Source organism: Ursus maritimus, unplaced genomic scaffold, assembly GCF_017311325.1.
Source record: "Ursus maritimus isolate PB19 unplaced genomic scaffold, ASM1731132v1 scaffold_2, whole genome shotgun sequence".
NCBI lineage: Eukaryota > Metazoa > Chordata > Mammalia > Carnivora > Ursidae > Ursus > Ursus maritimus.
Window position 1 is genome coordinate 92,607,794 of NW_024424452.1, and position 17,719 is coordinate 92,625,512.

General features: G+C 36.6%; 1 protein-coding gene across 1 annotated transcript in view; it reads left to right on the forward strand.

The window, feature by feature from the left end:
- Positions 1 to 17,719, forward strand: part of INTS7 (integrator complex subunit 7) — an 88,873-nt gene that overhangs the window by 33,541 nt on the left and 37,613 nt on the right. Inside the window, exon 8 of the mRNA XM_008701174.2 lies at positions 14,048 to 14,165. Coding sequence (XP_008699396.1) covers positions 14,048 to 14,165 — 118 coding nt within the window. The remainder of the gene's footprint in view (positions 1 to 14,047; positions 14,166 to 17,719) is intronic.

Consider the following 17,719-nt stretch of genomic DNA (forward strand, 5'->3'; position numbering starts at 1 on the left):
TGGAAAGATCAATTTGTAACAAGTTGATACTTTTAGAATGTTAAGTCTTCTAATGCATGAACATGCTACGTCTTTTCATTTCTTTAGATCTCTGTACTGCATCTTTTGCCTTCATCTCTTTTGTCTGATGTTAATGTATCTACTTCAGTTTTCTCCTGGATGTGTCTGTGTGATAGATTATAATCATTTTAGGGGCACCTGGGTGGCTTAGTTGGTTAAACGTCTGTCTTTGGCTCAGGTCATGATCTCAGGGTCCTTGGATCAAGCCCCACATCGGGCTCCCTGCTCAGCGGGGAGTCTGCTTCTCCCTCTGCCTGCTGCTCCCCCTGCTCGTGATCTCTATCTCTTTCTCTCAAATAAATAAATAAAATCTTTTAAAAAGAAACAGATTATTGTTTTACTTCCTGTCTTTCTTTAATGCATCTTTATATTCAGTTATGTCCTATGTCAATTCTGCTGCAAAGACCTTAAAATACACTACTCATCTATATCCCTCTAAACTCTTATGTATTGTTATCATGTGTCTTAATTCTATCAAACAATTTTGTAGTTTTATAAATTCATTGATTGGACCTTCCGCTGTCTTTACTCTTCTTGCATCTCAGTCTTTCTCTCTGGGATACTTTTTCTTCTGTCTTTGGAAAGTCTTTTAGTGAGGGTCTGTGGTGGTAAGCTCTCCCAGTATTTACTTGTCTTAAAATGTCTTCATTCTGCCCTCAACCTTGAAAGACACTTTCTCTGGGAGTAGAATGCGCAGGACGTCAAGGCTACCATTCTGCTGTCTACTGATTTCTATTATTACTGCTGAGAATAGCAGTCCTCTTTTGAAGGAATTTTTTTTTCCTGCTTTAAAATTTTTCTCTTTAATCTGACGTTCTGCACTATGAACCATCTGATTATAGATTTCTATTTAAACTGTCTAGACTGTCGATTTTCTTGAATTGTAAGATTGGTTCTTTTCAGCAGTTCTGGGAAGTTTTCAGCCATAATTTTTTCAGATATTGCCTTTCCTCCTGAATCATCACTTAAATATATATTAGCCCTTCTGTTAATCCCCCATGTTCCTTATATTCTTTTTTCCATCTCTTTATTTCTTTGTGCTATGTTGTGAATACTTTCTGCTGTTTTAGTTCAATAGTTATTTCTCCAGCTTATCTAAAGTCTTTTCAGATATGTCTCTGCTCTCCATTTCTATTGGCCCTCTTTCGTAGTACCCTTTTTCCTTATATACTTGCCTGTTTTTTACCTTGAGCTACTCATTTTCCTTGGAAAAGTGTGTGTGGGAATTCTCTGAAGAAGAATTTCTCTAGAGAAGGTTTGGATTTGCTTCTACTAGGTAGAGAAGAAGTCAAGGAAGAGGTAGTGAGTGTGGAAGATGGAGGTTGCAGTGTTTCATAGGGTGGCCAGGGGAGCTCTCACTAAGAAGTTGGCACTTGAGCAGAGACCTAAAGGAAGGACCACCAACTTCGTGAGCCTCTGAAAGAAGAGCATTACCAGCAGAGAGAACAGCAAGCAAGGCCTGAAGTGAGAGCGTTCATGAGTATGAGGTCACTGTGACTATCAGTAGGGGGAGCTGAGTCGGAGATGCTGTAAGGTGGATGGAGTGGGTTGCAGATCATTTAGGGCCTGTGAGTCCTTTCTAAGGACTTTAGCACAGGCCATTAGCATTTCTTAATTGAAATATATTTGACATATAACACTGTGTACAGCCTGTTGATATGATACACTTATATATGTAATATGATTGCCATTGTAGTGATAATTAGTACCCCATCACATTGCGTAATTATCATTTCTTAATTTCAATGGTTGGAATAATTGAGTTCTGGAGTCTTAGCAAGTTTGATGATTATCATACAGTATTGTCCATATTCACTATACATTAGATCTCTAGGACTTACTGCTTGTAAGTTTGTAACCTTAAGCAACATCTGTCTTATCCCCCCATCCCAAGTCAGCTAGAGAAAGACATATACTGTATGATATCACTTACTCGTGGAATCTGAAAAGGCCAAACTTATGAAAACAAAGAGTAAAATGGTGGTTACCAGGGTTGGGGGCTGGTGGACAGAGGACATTAGCATACTTGTTCTAAAAGAGTCTCTCTGACTTAGATGTATTGAGACTAGATTGTAGGGACATAAGAGCAGAAGTAGGGAAAAACATTTAGGAGGTGACTATAAATACTCCAATTAGAAAATACTATGGTTATCTGAACCCAGGGAGCAGTGGAGATAGCAGGGAGAAGTGGTAATATTCTGGATATATTTTAAAGGCAAAGCTGACAGATTTACTGGCAAATTATTCATAGAGTATAAGAGAAAGAAAGGATGATTCAGGGTTTTTGGCTTCAACAAATTTACTTGGAATGGGTAAGACTCTGGGAGGCTTATTTCTTGAAGATCAGGAGTTCAGTTCTGACCAAATAAAGTTTACGGTGTCAGACATCCAAGTGGAGGTGGCAAGGAGTTGGAGTTTAATGAGCAGATCTAGATGAAGTTGTACATATGAGGGCCATCAGTTCGTAGATGGTATTTAAAGTCATGAGACTGGATGAGTCACCTAGGGCGAGAGAATAAATGAGAAGATTCAGGGAATGATGAAATGAGAAATAACCAGCAAAACAGCCTGATAAGCAGCAGCCAGTGAGGTAGGAGATAAGTCCCGAGAGTTTTGTAGGAAGATGGCTGCATTCCGCTCTGTGAGATACCTCACCGTGTTCGAATTCTCCAAGACATGCGGACTCGTAACTTGCCTTTGCATTTAGCAAAATGAAGTCACTGATGACCTGCACGAGAGCAGTTTTACTGGAGTGCAAGACTGACTGGAAAAACAGGAGAAATATCAGAGACAGTAAATGTAGAAAGTGTTTTTAAAGGAGTTCTGCTTTACAACATAAGTCAGTCAGAGAAAAACAAATATCATATGATTTCACTCGTGTGGAATTTAAGAAACAAAACAAAGGATCATATGGGGGGGAAAAGGGAGAGGCAAACCAAGAAACACTCATAACTATAAAGAACGAACTGATGGGGACACCCGGGTTGCTCAGCCTGTTAAGCATCTGCCTTTGGCTCAGGTCATGATCTCAGGGTCCTGGGATCGAGTCCCAAGTCAGGCTCCCTACTAAGCAGGGATGCTGCTTCTCCCTCTTCCTCTGCCTCCCCTCCCCCCACCCGTGACTTGTGCTCACTCAGTCTCTTCTCTCTCTTTCTCTCTCACAAATAAATAAATAAAATCTTTGAAAGAAAAAAAAGAACTGATGGTTACCAGGGAGTAGGTGGGGGTGGGTGGAGGTGGGTTGAACAGGTGATGGGGATTAAGGAGTGGACTTGCTGTGATGAGCACCGGGTGACATATGGAAGTGTTGAATCACTAATTGTACACCTGAAACTAATATTACACTAAATGTTAACTAACTGAAATTTAAATAAAAACTAATAAATAAATAAATAATAAAGGAGTTCTGCTTTAAAGAGCAAAGAATTGAGATTGTACTGCTAAATATGTTGTCTGGTTGCTTTTTGTTTTTATCATGAGAGGAATTTAAAGAAACATAGAAATGCCATTAGGCTAGGGAAATAGAGGACTGTCAGTTAAGATACTTGAGTAAAGCGGTGTTTATACATATGGTGTCTGGCATATACATAAAAGTGCTTTTTTAAGAGTAGCTCTAATTAAAGGTAACATTGTTCTACAGTTTTCCTTCTTGTGTACTTTGGCAAATTGGAGGGTTGGGGTTATGCTGTCTTAATAAAATGAATTGGGAGCTTTCTCTTTCTATGCTCTGAAATGGTGAATAGCTATGATATCAAAATTTTCTGTCTCCTAAAGATACTGCTTAAAAGATGTTCTAAGTCCATCTGAATCTGGAACTTTCTCCAGGGATAATATTTTGAGAGTATTTCCAATTACTTACATGGATGTCGCCCTATCAAAGTTTTCTGCCTCTTCTTGAGCCAGTTTTGATAATAGTTTCCATTTAATTGGCTTCTCAGATTCATTAGTAACAATATAGAGAAACATTATAATTTTTGATATTGTTGTGTTTGAAATTTTATCTTTATTTTTATTTTTTTCTTACTGTTTGTGATTATATCCCCCTTTTCTTAATTAGACTTTGCAGAAGCATGGCTTTCTTATCTTTTTTAAGTGCTTGGAACACTTATTTTTATTCTTGTTTAATAATGAAAGCACTTAAAGCTATTAATTTCCCCCTTAGTGCAGATTGCCTACTTTCCATAAATTATGTCTTCTAGTGCTCTCATTGCCCTTAACTTGAAATGCATTTTTAAAAAATATTGTATTTATTTATTTGAGAGAGACAGAGATAGTGAGAGAGAGCACAAGAGGGAAAGAGGGGGTGAAGCATACTCCCCGCTGACCAGGGAGCCCGATGCGATGCCGGACTCCATCCCAGTACCCTGGGATTATGACCTGAGCCGAAGGCAGTTGCTTAACCAACTAAGCCACCCAGGTGTCTCTGAAGTGCATTTTTAAAAGTCAGGTTTATTGTGGTATAACTTATTTACAGAAACCTTTCTAGGTATACTGGTCAGTGAGTTCTGATAAATGTCTGTAGTTGTGTAACCACCACCACAAATGAGATATAGGACATTTTCCTCACCTCACTTTTGGGGTGAGGAAAATGTCCTGTATTCCTTCAGGCTCCTCTGTAGTCAGTCCTTTCCCCAGCCCCTAACAACCACCAATCTGATTTCTGTTCCTGTAATTTTGCCTTTCTAGAATATAAATGAAATCGTACAGTATGTAGCCTTTTGGGTCTGACTTCCTTTACTTCGAGTAATTCGTTGATATTTATCCATGTTGTTGCATTAAGCAGTAATTCATTCCTTTTTATTGCTAAGTAGTATCTTAGTGTACGGACATGCCACGGTTTGTTTATTCATTCACAAGTTCATGGACACTTGGATTGTTTCCAGTTTTTGATATTATAAATCAAGCTACTATTGTACAGGTCTTTTGGAGACATTTCTTGGGTCAGTACCTAGGAGCTGAATTGCTGTGTTGTATGGTAAATGTATTATTAACTTTGAAAGACAAACTGTTTTCCATAATGACTATACCATTTTACATACTCACCAGCCATGTACAAGAGTTCTAGTTCTCCGACTTTGCTAGCATTTTCTATTATATGACTTCATAATTTTAGCCATTTTAATAGGTGTATCGTGATATCTCACCGTGGTTTTAATTTGCATTTCCCTAATGACTAATGATATTGAGTATCTTACAGGCTTGTCATCTATATCTCATTGGTGAAGTGCTTATTCTAATCTTTTATGCATTTTTTTTTTTTGGTTGTCTTCTAGTTACTGAGTTCTTTATATATTCTGGATATAAATACTTTATTAGCTGTGTATTTTGCAGGTATTTCCTACTAGTAAGTGCCTTTACTACAGTATCTTCTGGAGAGTGAATTTTTCTTTTTTTTTTTACTTTGATGAAATTTAGTGGGTTTTTTTTCCCTCTTTTAGGGTGTGTTTTTTGTGTTTTACGTAGGACATCTTTACTGAACCCAAGGTCACAAAATTTTGCCATGTCTTTTCTTCTAGAAGTTTTATGGTTGTGGTTTTATATTCAACTCTGTGTGATTCATTTTGAGTTGACTGTTGTATGTAGTACAAGGTAGGAATTGAGGTGTATTTAGATAGCCAGTTGTGCCAGCACCATTTGTTGAAAAGACTGTCCTTTCTTCCTAGAATTACATTAGCATATTTGTTGAAAATCATTTGACCATATCTGTATAAGTCTGTTTCTGAGTTCTGTTGTTTCTTTGATCTAGGTGTCTCTCCTTAAGTGAATAGCACACTTATTTATTTTTTTTAAGTAATTTCTACACCCAGCGTGGGCCTCCAACTCACAACCCTGAGATCAAGAGTCATGCGCTCTGACTGAGCCAGCCAGTGCCTCAGTAGCACACTATCTTGATAACTGTAGCTTTGTAGTAAGTCTTGGAATCAGATGGTGTGAGTCCTCTACCTTTGTATCTATCAAAATTACTTTGGATGTTCTAGGTCTTTTGCCTTTTCATACAAAGTTTAGAATCAGTTTGTCAGCTTCTCCAAAAAACTTGCTAGCATTTTGATTGGTATTTGTATCTATAGATCAATTTGGAAAGAATTGACATCCTAATAGTACTGAGTTTTCTGATCCATGAACATGGTATATCTCTCCATTTATTTAGGTCTTCCCCAGTTTCTCATCAGCAGTTTTTAGTGTTCAGCATACAGCTCTTGTACACATTCTGTTAGATTTATTCCTAAGTATTTAATGGTTGTTAGCAGTATTATAAATGATTGGGGTTTTTTTAATTTCCAGGAGAGCAATTTTGATTTCTTTGACCCTGAAATTAATTTTTTTCTTCTTTATTCATATACTTTTTCCAGTTTTATTGAGATGTAATTGACACACATCAGTGTATAAGTTTAAGGAATACAGCATAATGGTTTGATTTACATTTATTGTGAAATGACTGCTGCAGTGGGCTTAGTTAGCTTCTATCATCTCATATAGATACAATAAAAACAAAAAAATTTTTCTTATGATGAGAACTGTTATGATTTTACTCTCTTAACTTTCCTGTACATTACACAGCAGTGTTTACTATAGACACCATGTCGTACTTTACATCCCTAGTACTTATTTATTTTGTAACTCGAAATTTCTATTTTTGAAGTGATTAGTTTTTTGTATTCATGGAATTTTTGTTGTTGCCAACCTTTTGTTATTAATTTCTAATTTTAAAGTTTCTTTGTGGCCCAGTATAGGATCACTTCTTATAAATGCAGTTCACCCTTGAACAATATGTATTTGAACTGCGTGGGTCCACTTATACATGGATTTTTTTTTTAATAAATACAGTACAATACGGCAAATGTATTTTCCTTATGATTTTCTTAGTAACACTTTCCTTTCTCTGGCTTAATTTATTGTAAGTATGTTATACATATAACCTACGAAATACGTGTTAACCAAGTGTTTATGTTTAATTGGTAAGGCTTCCAGTCAGCAGTAGGCTATTAGTAATTAAATTTGGGGGGAGTCCGAAGTTATATATGGATTTTTGACTGTGCAGGGAGACAGCAACCCAAACCCTGGGTAGCTCACGGGTGAACTATAGTTCAAAGATTCAGCTATAGTTTGGAGGATTTGAAAAGAAAGTATATTTTCTATATAATTATATCAGGTATGTTATAAGTAACATATGTAGATAAATATATAGTCTATAATGTGTTACATATTATGTGTTTGTATTTTGTTATATTGATATTGTATATTACTAATATCATTTCAATATAAAGCTATGTTGAATCTACTTTATTGATGATAGTACTCAAGTGTACGATCTTAAATTAGTTTTTTTCTCTTTTTGATCTGTGAAGTTTTGGGATTTATTAGCATTTCACACCAACTTGTGTCTAGCTGTTTAAAAATCTTAATGCTCTCTGGTTGCACAAATAGAACTCTTAATAATATGAAGGAATCCTGTCTCCTATTTTAAGCTTTTTGCCTCAGATTCTTGTGTGTCATTGACATTGCTACTTGTTTATTTTTGTTTGCATGTATTTATTAGGTCTGCCCATTTTATTATCCTTAACCTTTTTCTGTCATTTAGGTTTCATCCTTTATAAATAGCATCCAATTAGATTTACCTCCTTAGACTTAATCTAATCTAATCTAATCTAATCTAATATAATCTAAGACATGACTTATTTGCATTTATTAATATACCTGAGGGTTTTTACTTCCTCCATCTTACTTTATGATGTTTTTATACATTCTTTTTGTTTTCTTTCTTCCATTCCTTCCCTTTGTTACCTTGATTGTTTTCTTTATTCTTTTATTCTCTAGTGAATTAAAAAGATTTTTACATGCTAATTAAACTTTTTTTTTTTTTACTTTATCTTTCTCTATACTCGGTGTATATTAATCTAAGAGCCTGTGTATCTCTATTAAGAATGAAAAGTGTGGTCTTTGAAATGTCGCAAATGTTAGTAGGTCTGAATTCTCTTCTTTTCTTCTGCCCTTCACTCCCCTCTCCCCCTGTGTCTTACTAAAATAATCTGCAATTTAATGATCAGTTGTCTTCTTTTTTTATGCTATGCAGTGGTTTCTTCATTTGTAATAAATTTTCTCATAATACATGCACTGAACTTCACAGCCACATTAACAGTGACTTAAATGTTAAATGTTTTGATTTCACAGCTTACTAGTGTTTCTTCATTAAACCACATCTTCTCTTGAGTTTTTTATTCTTATTTATCTTTCCTGTAACTGTTTTCTTTGGTTAATTCTAATTGAAAAAAAAATATTTTTTAATATTTGTCTCTCTCACAAAGAATTTTTTCGTGTGCCTGAAACCTGAGCGTATTGATTTTATCTAAATAGATGTGGTCAAATAACCGTTACTTCAGAGCCTAGATATATTTTTGAAAACATTGAAATAGAGCAGAGGAAAACAGTGCTCATGATAAAACCTTTACAAGATAATGGTGTGTTGATTTCAAATTTGAATTTGACTCCCAATTACCAAGAGTAATTCTTTTTCTTCTAAGGTTTCCTCCTTTTCCCTTTCCTTCCTTCCTTCCTCGCATCCCATCTTACCCACCACTGATTGATTTTTGAGTTTTGGTATTTCAAGAGCAATTGTGTCTTTTTCATTGCTACTTTTACTGGTATGTTGGTAGGTATTATATTTTCCACATGGAATCATACATTCCAAGTTTAAAGGAAATACTTTCATTCTGAATGTTAAAAACCCAAAATGAAGGCCTAATATAGTATATTATTATTAAAGTAGTTAAAAACAGAATAACTTCATAGGAACAAAAATATTTTCTCATGTGTTTATAGTTTTGTTTGGATTTTTTTTATACCTTACTAACATAAACATCCATTTTAGTTGGTGTTAATTTGTATTAATAGTTTATTATAGTCTTCTCTGAAGAAGTTGATTTATACAACCTGTCTGTTACAAAGTGAAAGATTATCTGTTTTGTATATTTTCAAAGACATAATTTTATTTTTGGCTTTATATCTCCTGAGAGCTCTGTTTTGTACCTTACCTAATACTAGGAGGAATGACAAGTTAAGCCTGAGAATTAGTTCTTTTAATCATCTTTTTCTTTGTGGGTTAGTACAATGGAAACAGAAAATTTAGAGGGGTTACGTCTCTGACAGTACTTTTAAACATAACATTTTTCTGTACCTTAAAGATTATAAGTTTTTTGCTATGCTTTTCTGGAACACATCCCTGGTGGCCAGTGCCATTCTAGGGTAGAGGAGAAGCCCCTATTTAGGAACTGACCCAGAAAACAGTAATTCAGGACAGAGCTTCAGTTGAGCAGTGAGGTAAGCCAGCCTAGAGAGAGAAATTCAGACCAAAGAGTGAAGAAAACCATGGTAGTGAGTGAGAAAGGGGGCTGTGTTTGGAGAGTTAGATTTTTCCTTTTTGTCAATATGAAAAATGGACCTGGTAAGAGTGTTTTGTAATAGGTCATGTCCTTGGAACAGAAACGAGCCGGATTTCATCGTTGAAATAGGATTGACATGCCATCTCTGGGGAACTTTGTGATGTGTTCTGTTGAGCTGATTTGAATTAACGAACCTTGAAATCAGTGTGTATTTACTGAGGGCATTTTAGATACCCAATACTGTGCTGAGTGACAGAAATCAGAAGATAACATGGTAAATAATTTTATCGAAAATTTTTCTAACACTTTTTCTCAATTTTTTAAATGGCAAAATTCCTTTTACTTTTTAAAAATTATTAATACTGTTATCATAAATGTCTTGCACATGCCTTCTCGGTTGTCCCAAAAGGTTAAACGTCTCTTAATACACAGAGCACTCTATAAGACATCATTTTGAATACTTATAAATACAAGACAGAGTCCTTAACTTCTGGGGCTGTTGGGCTGAGGATTTTATTCCTAAATATAAGCTAATTAACAGCATAAGGCAGGACAATTTAGGCAGTAAGACATAGGTAAATGGAAATGGCTTAAATATTTGAATAAACAGAAAAGACTACGGCATTAAACACAATCACTTTTTTAAAAAACTGCTTTCTTTTGCACTTCAAAAACAGCATCTTTGTCTGCTTTTATTTCTTTATCCTTCACTCTTTCTTTAATACACTTGCATTTGGATCTGTTTCCCTATCACTTTTGCTTATTCACTTCAAATGTCACCAGTGTTCTTAATGCTAAATCCGGAGGCTTGTCTGCCTTTGTCATCTTTCCTTTTAGTGTATTTGGCACTGTCAGCCGTAATTACCCGTTCTCTTGGCTTCTTTGCACTGAACTTCTTTGCACTCATTTTTCCCACTGTTGGAACTGTATCCTTTCTGGATTCTTCACTGCCACTTTTTTTCAGAATTGCATCTTTGAGTTGCATCTAGGTGCTTCCTCCTGTTCATTCTCTGCCGTTCTGACGGCGTCCCCTCACGTCAGTGTGGGCGTTCTCCAGCAATCTAGTCCTTCTCCCTGAGCTTCTGAACTGCTCTTCAGCATAGTAGCTTGTAGGGCTTGCAAAGTTCTTTGACTCTCAGGAGCTTTTTATTACTACAGACAATAAATGTCACCCCCACTTTTATTTTATTTTAAAATTATTTTTATGCCAATATGTTCATGTGTCAGGAATTCAAAAGCTGCAACAGGGCATATATCATAAAGTATTTCCACTTACTCTTCTGCCTTCCACTCCTTTGCGGAGTGGCAACCAATGTCTAATTTCTTATATTTTTTTCCTAAGATGTTTTATGTGAAAACAATTCTACAGGGTGTCTGGGTGGCTTAGTCAGTTAAGCATCCAGCTTGTGATTTGGGCTCAGATCATGATCTCCTGGGTCATGTGCTTGAGCCATGTCAGGTTCTGCACTCAGCGGGGAATCTGCTTAAGGTTCTCTTCCCTCTGCCCCTCCCGCGACTCACATACATTCTCTCTCTGTCAAATCTTAAAAAAGAAAGAAAGAAAGAAAGAAAGAAAACAATTATGTATGAATCTTTACCCCCATTTTACAGACAAATAAGTTGAGACTCAGGTTTCAGTAATTGGCTCAGATCAGAGATGGTAAGTGGCAGAGCCAGAATTCTGATGCAAGTCTTCCAGTTAAAAATCTGTTACATGTCAGATTCCAAATGCCTGGTAGATTTTCCTCTTGGATTTCATATCTCTTCCTATTTCTGTCCTTCCTCTGAAATTAGCTTATCTCCCTAAACTCTCAGTCTTCATAAATGTAATCAACATTCTCTGGTCATCAGGTTTGAAATTTTGTAATAATTATTGAAGCCTTCTTGTTGATTCCCGCATATGTCATCAGTTTCAGAACGCCTCTCATATTCACCCTCTATTCTCCATTCTGACCCTCAAGCTGTAGTTCAGGTCGTCGTCCATCACCACCTGCCTGGATTACTGCCTTAGGCTGTAGATTGGCTCCTTGGCCCTCATCTGTTTATCATTGCTAGAATAATCCCTAACGCTTTTGATAGCATTATTCCTCTCCAGTGGCTTCCTTTTTCCTTTCGAATCAAGCTTAAATTACTCTGCCTGACTTTCAGGGCCATCTTTAATCTGGCCTAATCTTCCCTAGTCAGTGTTTTTCTCTCTTAGCCTTCATCCCTTTTGGACATATCTCCTGTTAGGCCACAAATCAATATTCCATACTCTGGCCTAACCACCACACTTCTTGTTCGCTTCATCTCCATCACTGTCTTCCCTTCCATTACCAGAAACCTACTTCGTCTTTCAAGTCCATTTCCATTCCTGCCATGATCATTTGCTGCTGCTGCTGCTGTTTTTATTATTAACTAGGGTTTTCTTTCAGTTGAAGAAATACACATGCACGTGATAAAAAATTCAGAGTTCAAGGTGCATAATGAGTGAAAACAAGTCTGTCTTATAAGTCATGTCTTCTCTCAACTCTCCCCTGCAGAGGTGGTCAGTGTTACTAGTTTCTTATGTATCCTTCTGAATTTTGTCATCCATATACAAGCATGTGTATGTCCCATTTTTTTCTGTATGAAAATGAAAATAGAGTATATGCATGTTCTGAACCTTTTCTCACTTAACAGTACATCTTGGGGGAACATCTGGTTCTGCTTCATTTAGATCTGCTTCATTCTTTCACCAGCTGTGTGGTACTCCCTTTATATTTCCATTCCCACCAATGGACATTAGAGTTGTTTGCAGTACTTTGACTGTTACTACTTACATTGCTACATTGACTAGTTTGTTAAAAAAACAAAACAAAACACAGACACCATTGTGAGCATACATTTCTAAAAGAGGAGTCCTTGGGTCCAGTGATACATACAATTAAAGTTTTTATATTTAATGCCAACTACCCACTAATGAGGTTTACGCCATTTTACCTTTCTATTGCCAGTGTGAGAGCAACTGTTGCCCCACACTGTTTTCAGTAGTACGTCTTATTAAACTTTAATCTTGTCCAATCTGGTGAAACAAAATCTCCTATTTTAAATTTTTCCAATTATGGGTGAGATTTAACATCTTATTTTTAAAAGGCATTTGTATAAATTTTATCTGTGAACTCATTTTTCTATTGGGTTGTTTGCCTATTTATTAGTAAGAACTTTTTATATATTAAGGTAATTGGACCTTGATTGACCTTACATAATATGAATATTTTTCCCAAATTTGGGTATTATCTTTTTACTTTTCTTTTCCCATGTTAACCCTTAGTACTTTTTACAGTTTTGGTTTTTATTTGCCATAAAAAAGAAACAAGGGTGTAGTTTTATTTTACCCAGATGACTGGCTAATTGTCCTTGAGTTATTATTGAAAAGTCCCTCTGATTTGAAATGCCATTAGCATATATTAAATTCTGTGTATTTGAATCCCTTTCTGGGACCAGTTCTCTCTCATTGATTTCTCTGCCCATGAGTAGGAAAAACTTCTTTGACTTGCACAGGTTTATTATACATTTTATATTTGGTGGTGTTTGTTTTGTCCATCATTATACTTCATCAGAATTTTTCTGGATATATTTTGATTTTGATTTTTCCATTTGCTCTTTAGAAACAGATTATGTATACCTCTCCACTCCCAAGATTTTGTTGACATTTTTATCTGGGACATAATAAATCTGTTGTTTAACCCTTTCAGAAATTTTGTTTTTGATTTTTCCCCTTGTCTTTAAGTCTTGCTATTTTCTGAACCTTTGTCTTTGTGGGAGAATGGGAATTAGTTTAATTTAGTGGGGCAGTCATGTGACCATTTATATGACATGTCCTAAGAGTAGATGTGCAGGATGAGGCAAGAGTCACCGTAGTACGAGTACGTATCCATAGTTGACGTTACTGAAAGAAACACGATCATCTTGATTCTGATAATTCGTCAGACCACATTAGTCAGGAGTAGAGTGGATGATCCGAAATGGAGGAAGACAGTGCACTCCCTTACATACAAGGTAGGCTGCCATGCTCTGTTATTTTTTTGTTTAAATATACATGTATGAACTAAGATTTTTATCTCTCCATGAAGCAAAGTATAGTGGAGGTTCTGCTTGTATGGACTGAGTAGTACGTAATTTCCAGTGGGCTTACAAAAATCAGTCATGATGACCTTTTTTTTTTTTTAATAGACTTTATTCTTCAGAATAGGTGTAGATTTACAGAAAAATGGAAAAGATGGTACAGAGGGTTGCTGCACACCCCACACCAAGTTTCCCCTATTGTTGGTCTTTGACATTAGTGCAGCACATTTGTTAAAATTAATAAACCAATGTTGGTACCTCATTATTATTAACCAAAGTTATTCTTTGTTCTGGTTGCTTTAGTTTTTACTTAGGGTCCTTAATTGGTTCCAGGATCCCATCTAGGAAACTGCATTATATTTCACTAACATGGCTCCTGATATTCCTCTTGGCTCTGGCAGTTTGCCTAAAGTGTATTATCATGGGCAAATAGATGGAATTTTTCTAAAAGCTAGAACATTTAAAACAAGTAAGGGGTTTTAAGGTATTTCAACTTCTGTGTTCCCTTTCCCTCTGTATTCCAGGCACTCTGTGAATGTGCCCTCCAGACTCCTTATGACAGCCTGAAACTCGGGATGCTGTCTGTCCTTTCGACACTGTCAGGGACCATTGCCATCAAACATTACTTCAGCATAGCTTCAGGTAAGGAGAAGAAAGGAGAGGACATATGGATAATGTGCTGGTCCCTTTTCTCATTTTGATGGTTCAGGTTGTTTCTTCTGTAAAGCCTTAGAATCCAGAACGGTTTCAATCTGGTACTCTGTTATATGCCAGTGACTTATCTGAAAATGATTTCTTCACTAATGCCTGCGGTCATAACATTTTGCATTCTTGATCATAATTCAAGGGTATTGTTTTTTCTAGATTTGCCCTGTTTTGAATCATGTGTACATGAAAGAATATTTTTGAGGATACTTAATGTAGCTCATTTACATTTGTATGTCTCTGAGTCAAAGTGTCCTTTGGATTTAAGTACATTTCAAAGGCCAGATGGTGGTGAATTTTAAAAGCAAATGTCATATGCCTTCTTTTAGGTATATGTTATTCCTCTGGAAAATGGTTAAAATAAAACTTCACCCCAGTTCAATAACGCTTTCCTAGTCGCCTGTTGCAGATGGTTTAACTTCAAAATGCCTCGATTAATGCCCAGCGAGGAGCTTGCTCACCTAACAGACACGGCTAAAGTGTTGTGTTTTGTTTTAATGCAGGTTTTGTGGGATCTGTATTGCTTCCTGTTCAGTCCATTAATTTGAAGTGAATTCGTTAAAGACCTGCAATGTCCCTTTGTCCTTTTTATGGCTTCACAGCCTGTGAACTTACTGGGTAAAGGGAACTCCCTGCCATATATATAAGTCTTAACAGGAGGATGAAAATACCTGGTACTCTGTTTGCCAGGCCTCCCTGCCAGCTAGGGTGCACCCATGTGGCCTGGCCTCAGCTGACCATGTCATACCACAGGCTGAATTGGGAGCCAGTAACAATCAGAAGTAGGGAAGTGGGAGAATCCGTTCCAGTGCTGCAGCAGTGACCGTGGCCACACCATTTCCAGGGTCTCCTGTAGTAGAGGGCATTTGCTCTGTTACGGTACCTTTGGCAGCAGTGTAAGCCGTGACAGCGAGGAATCTGTGGATGGTGGTAATACCTTCACTGAACTAATTCTGTGCATGGTTTGGGCTGTGATCTTGGTTGGTTGCTAGCCTGGCCTTTTTCCTGTCTGTTTTCTGAACTTAGTTTTCTAGCCTTTCCACTAATTCTGTGAGGTATTTCTATGTCAGTTATCTACTGCTTTGCAATAAATCACCTCAAAACTTAATGGCTTAAGGGACAACTGGGTGGCTCAGTCGTTTAAGCATCTGCCCTCAGCTCAGGTCACGATCCCAGGGTCCTGGGATCGAGCCCCACATTGGGCTCCCTGCTCAGCGGGCAGCCTGCTTCTCCCTCTGCCTGCTGCTCCCCCTGCTTGTGCTCTCTCTCTGACAAATAAATAAATAAAATATTTTTTTAAAAACTTAGTGGCTTAAAACCATCACCATTGTATTCGCTCTGATTCTGCATATCTGAGTTTTCACTGACCTCAGCTGGGTGCTTCTCCCAATCTCACGTGGGCTTTTACTCATAAAACTGCAGTCATCTGGAACCTTGACCATTCTGGATGGTCTAAGGGGGCCTCATTCACCAGCTGGAGGTAGAAAGGCTTCCTCCTCCATGTGACTCAGCAGGCTAGCTTAGCCTGGTTTGCGTCATGTTCTCAGGGTTCTAGTAGCAGCCAAAAGAAGGCAAGCCACCAGCACGTAAGCACTTCTTATTAGTCTTTTACTTGCACGTTTGTTAGTGTCTCAATAGGCAGAGCAAGTCACATGGCCAAGCCCAGATAAGTGGGGAAATAAACACCTCTTGAGGCAAGGAATTAGAAAATTGCATTGCAGAGGGGTATGCCTACAAGGGGTGGGATATATTATCACAGTCCTTTTTATCAACAGTGTGTCATATACCCATTGCACTTTCGAGAAGTTCTTTTCCTGCATAAATCAGCCAGTCTCAGTTTCTCAGCTTATAGTTAATATCCTTGACAGACATCCTACTTTAAAAGAGCTGTAAGAGTATTAATTGTATCTTATAATTTATAAGTGCCTTCCCACAGAAGGTCTCATTGCTTCTGTACAAGTAGCCTTTCAAGTGAGGCACATAGAAAGGAGTTTATAAGTGTTAAAATTGAGGCTTACAAAGTTTCAATGATACGTCCAAAGTCACATACTTAGGAAGTACCTTAGTCTAGGCCTGAACTGAGAGGTTCTGACCCACGCACAGTTATTTTTAGACTAAACAGACCTAGAAGCAAAATGACTTTCTTTTTCTTTATTTTTTAATTCCAAAGTCATTTGTAAGCCTTTGTCAGGTTATAATATTCAAGCATTTCTCGAGCTTTGTCCTTTTATTGAATTTTAAATTTTATTAAATTCCAGTTTATATATGGAATTAAGCAAAAGGTTTAAATAACCAGACTAGGTAATGTTCACAACAAATGAAAGTCAAGGACTTTCCAAAATTAGATTATTTCCATAGGCAATAGTAAATGTTAAAGTATGTTTTCATTGATTAGATTTTTTTCAGTATAAGCAGGATCGTTCGTAAAACAAACTTAAATTTAGTGTCTTAAGTGATCACTAACAAATGGCTCTTAAGCATATAAGATGTTCAGTATCACCCATACCTAAGAAGAATGCCAAATAAGAACAACAGTGAAATACTTCACCAACCCGTCAGATTGGCAAAGATTCAGAAGTTTGATAACAGTTGTCTAGCCATTCATTCATTGCTGGTGGGCGTGGGTGAATAGCCATTCATTCATTGCTGGCGGGATTGTGAATTATTAAATGTCTGCGTAGGTGATTTGGAAATATTCATCAAAATTATAAATGACCCAGAAATTCCTGTTCTAGGAATTGATCCTACTAATATATTCACACATTTGAGAAATGACAGATGTACAAGGTTATGAATATCATAGCATCATAGTATGTAATAGCAAAACATTGTCCATCAGCAGGGATATAATAGCATTAAAAAAATCCATCAAGAGGGACCTCACTGAAGAAATTATGACACACAACTCCAATAGAAGTCAATATAATTTATTAAAGAGAATATATGGCATGGAATAATCTATATGATATAATGTTTAAAGGGCAATAAAGATGCAAAGCTGTGTGATAAAGGAAAAAGAAATCGAGAAACGTGTGCCTGCAAATGTCTGGAATGATACACAAGGAACTGAGAAGTTCGGGTGCATGAGGAAGACTTCATTTACTGACTTTCTAGCTTTTTCTACTACTTGTTGAAACTTTTGAACCAGGTGAATTTATCTGAGTAAATAATTTTTAAATAAATAAAAAATTAAATTAAAAATAGTTTTGTCCCTAAAACAGTAAACATAGAAAAAGGCTGCAAAATATATTTTAAAGGGAGAATATTGGCTGCTGCCTGCTAATCGTGATTATGTGTGAATTTTTAAATTCTGAATTTTTCTGATTTTTTTCCAAGTTTTCTATGATGAGTCTTTATGGGAAGAAGGAAAAATGTAGGTTGCAAAACACGTTTGTACATCTATAAATGAGTCTGTATTGTCCAAATCAAACGGGCAAGACAAAGAATGGAGGAAATACAAGTTCTGTAGTCTTGAAAAAACTTTTCTAATA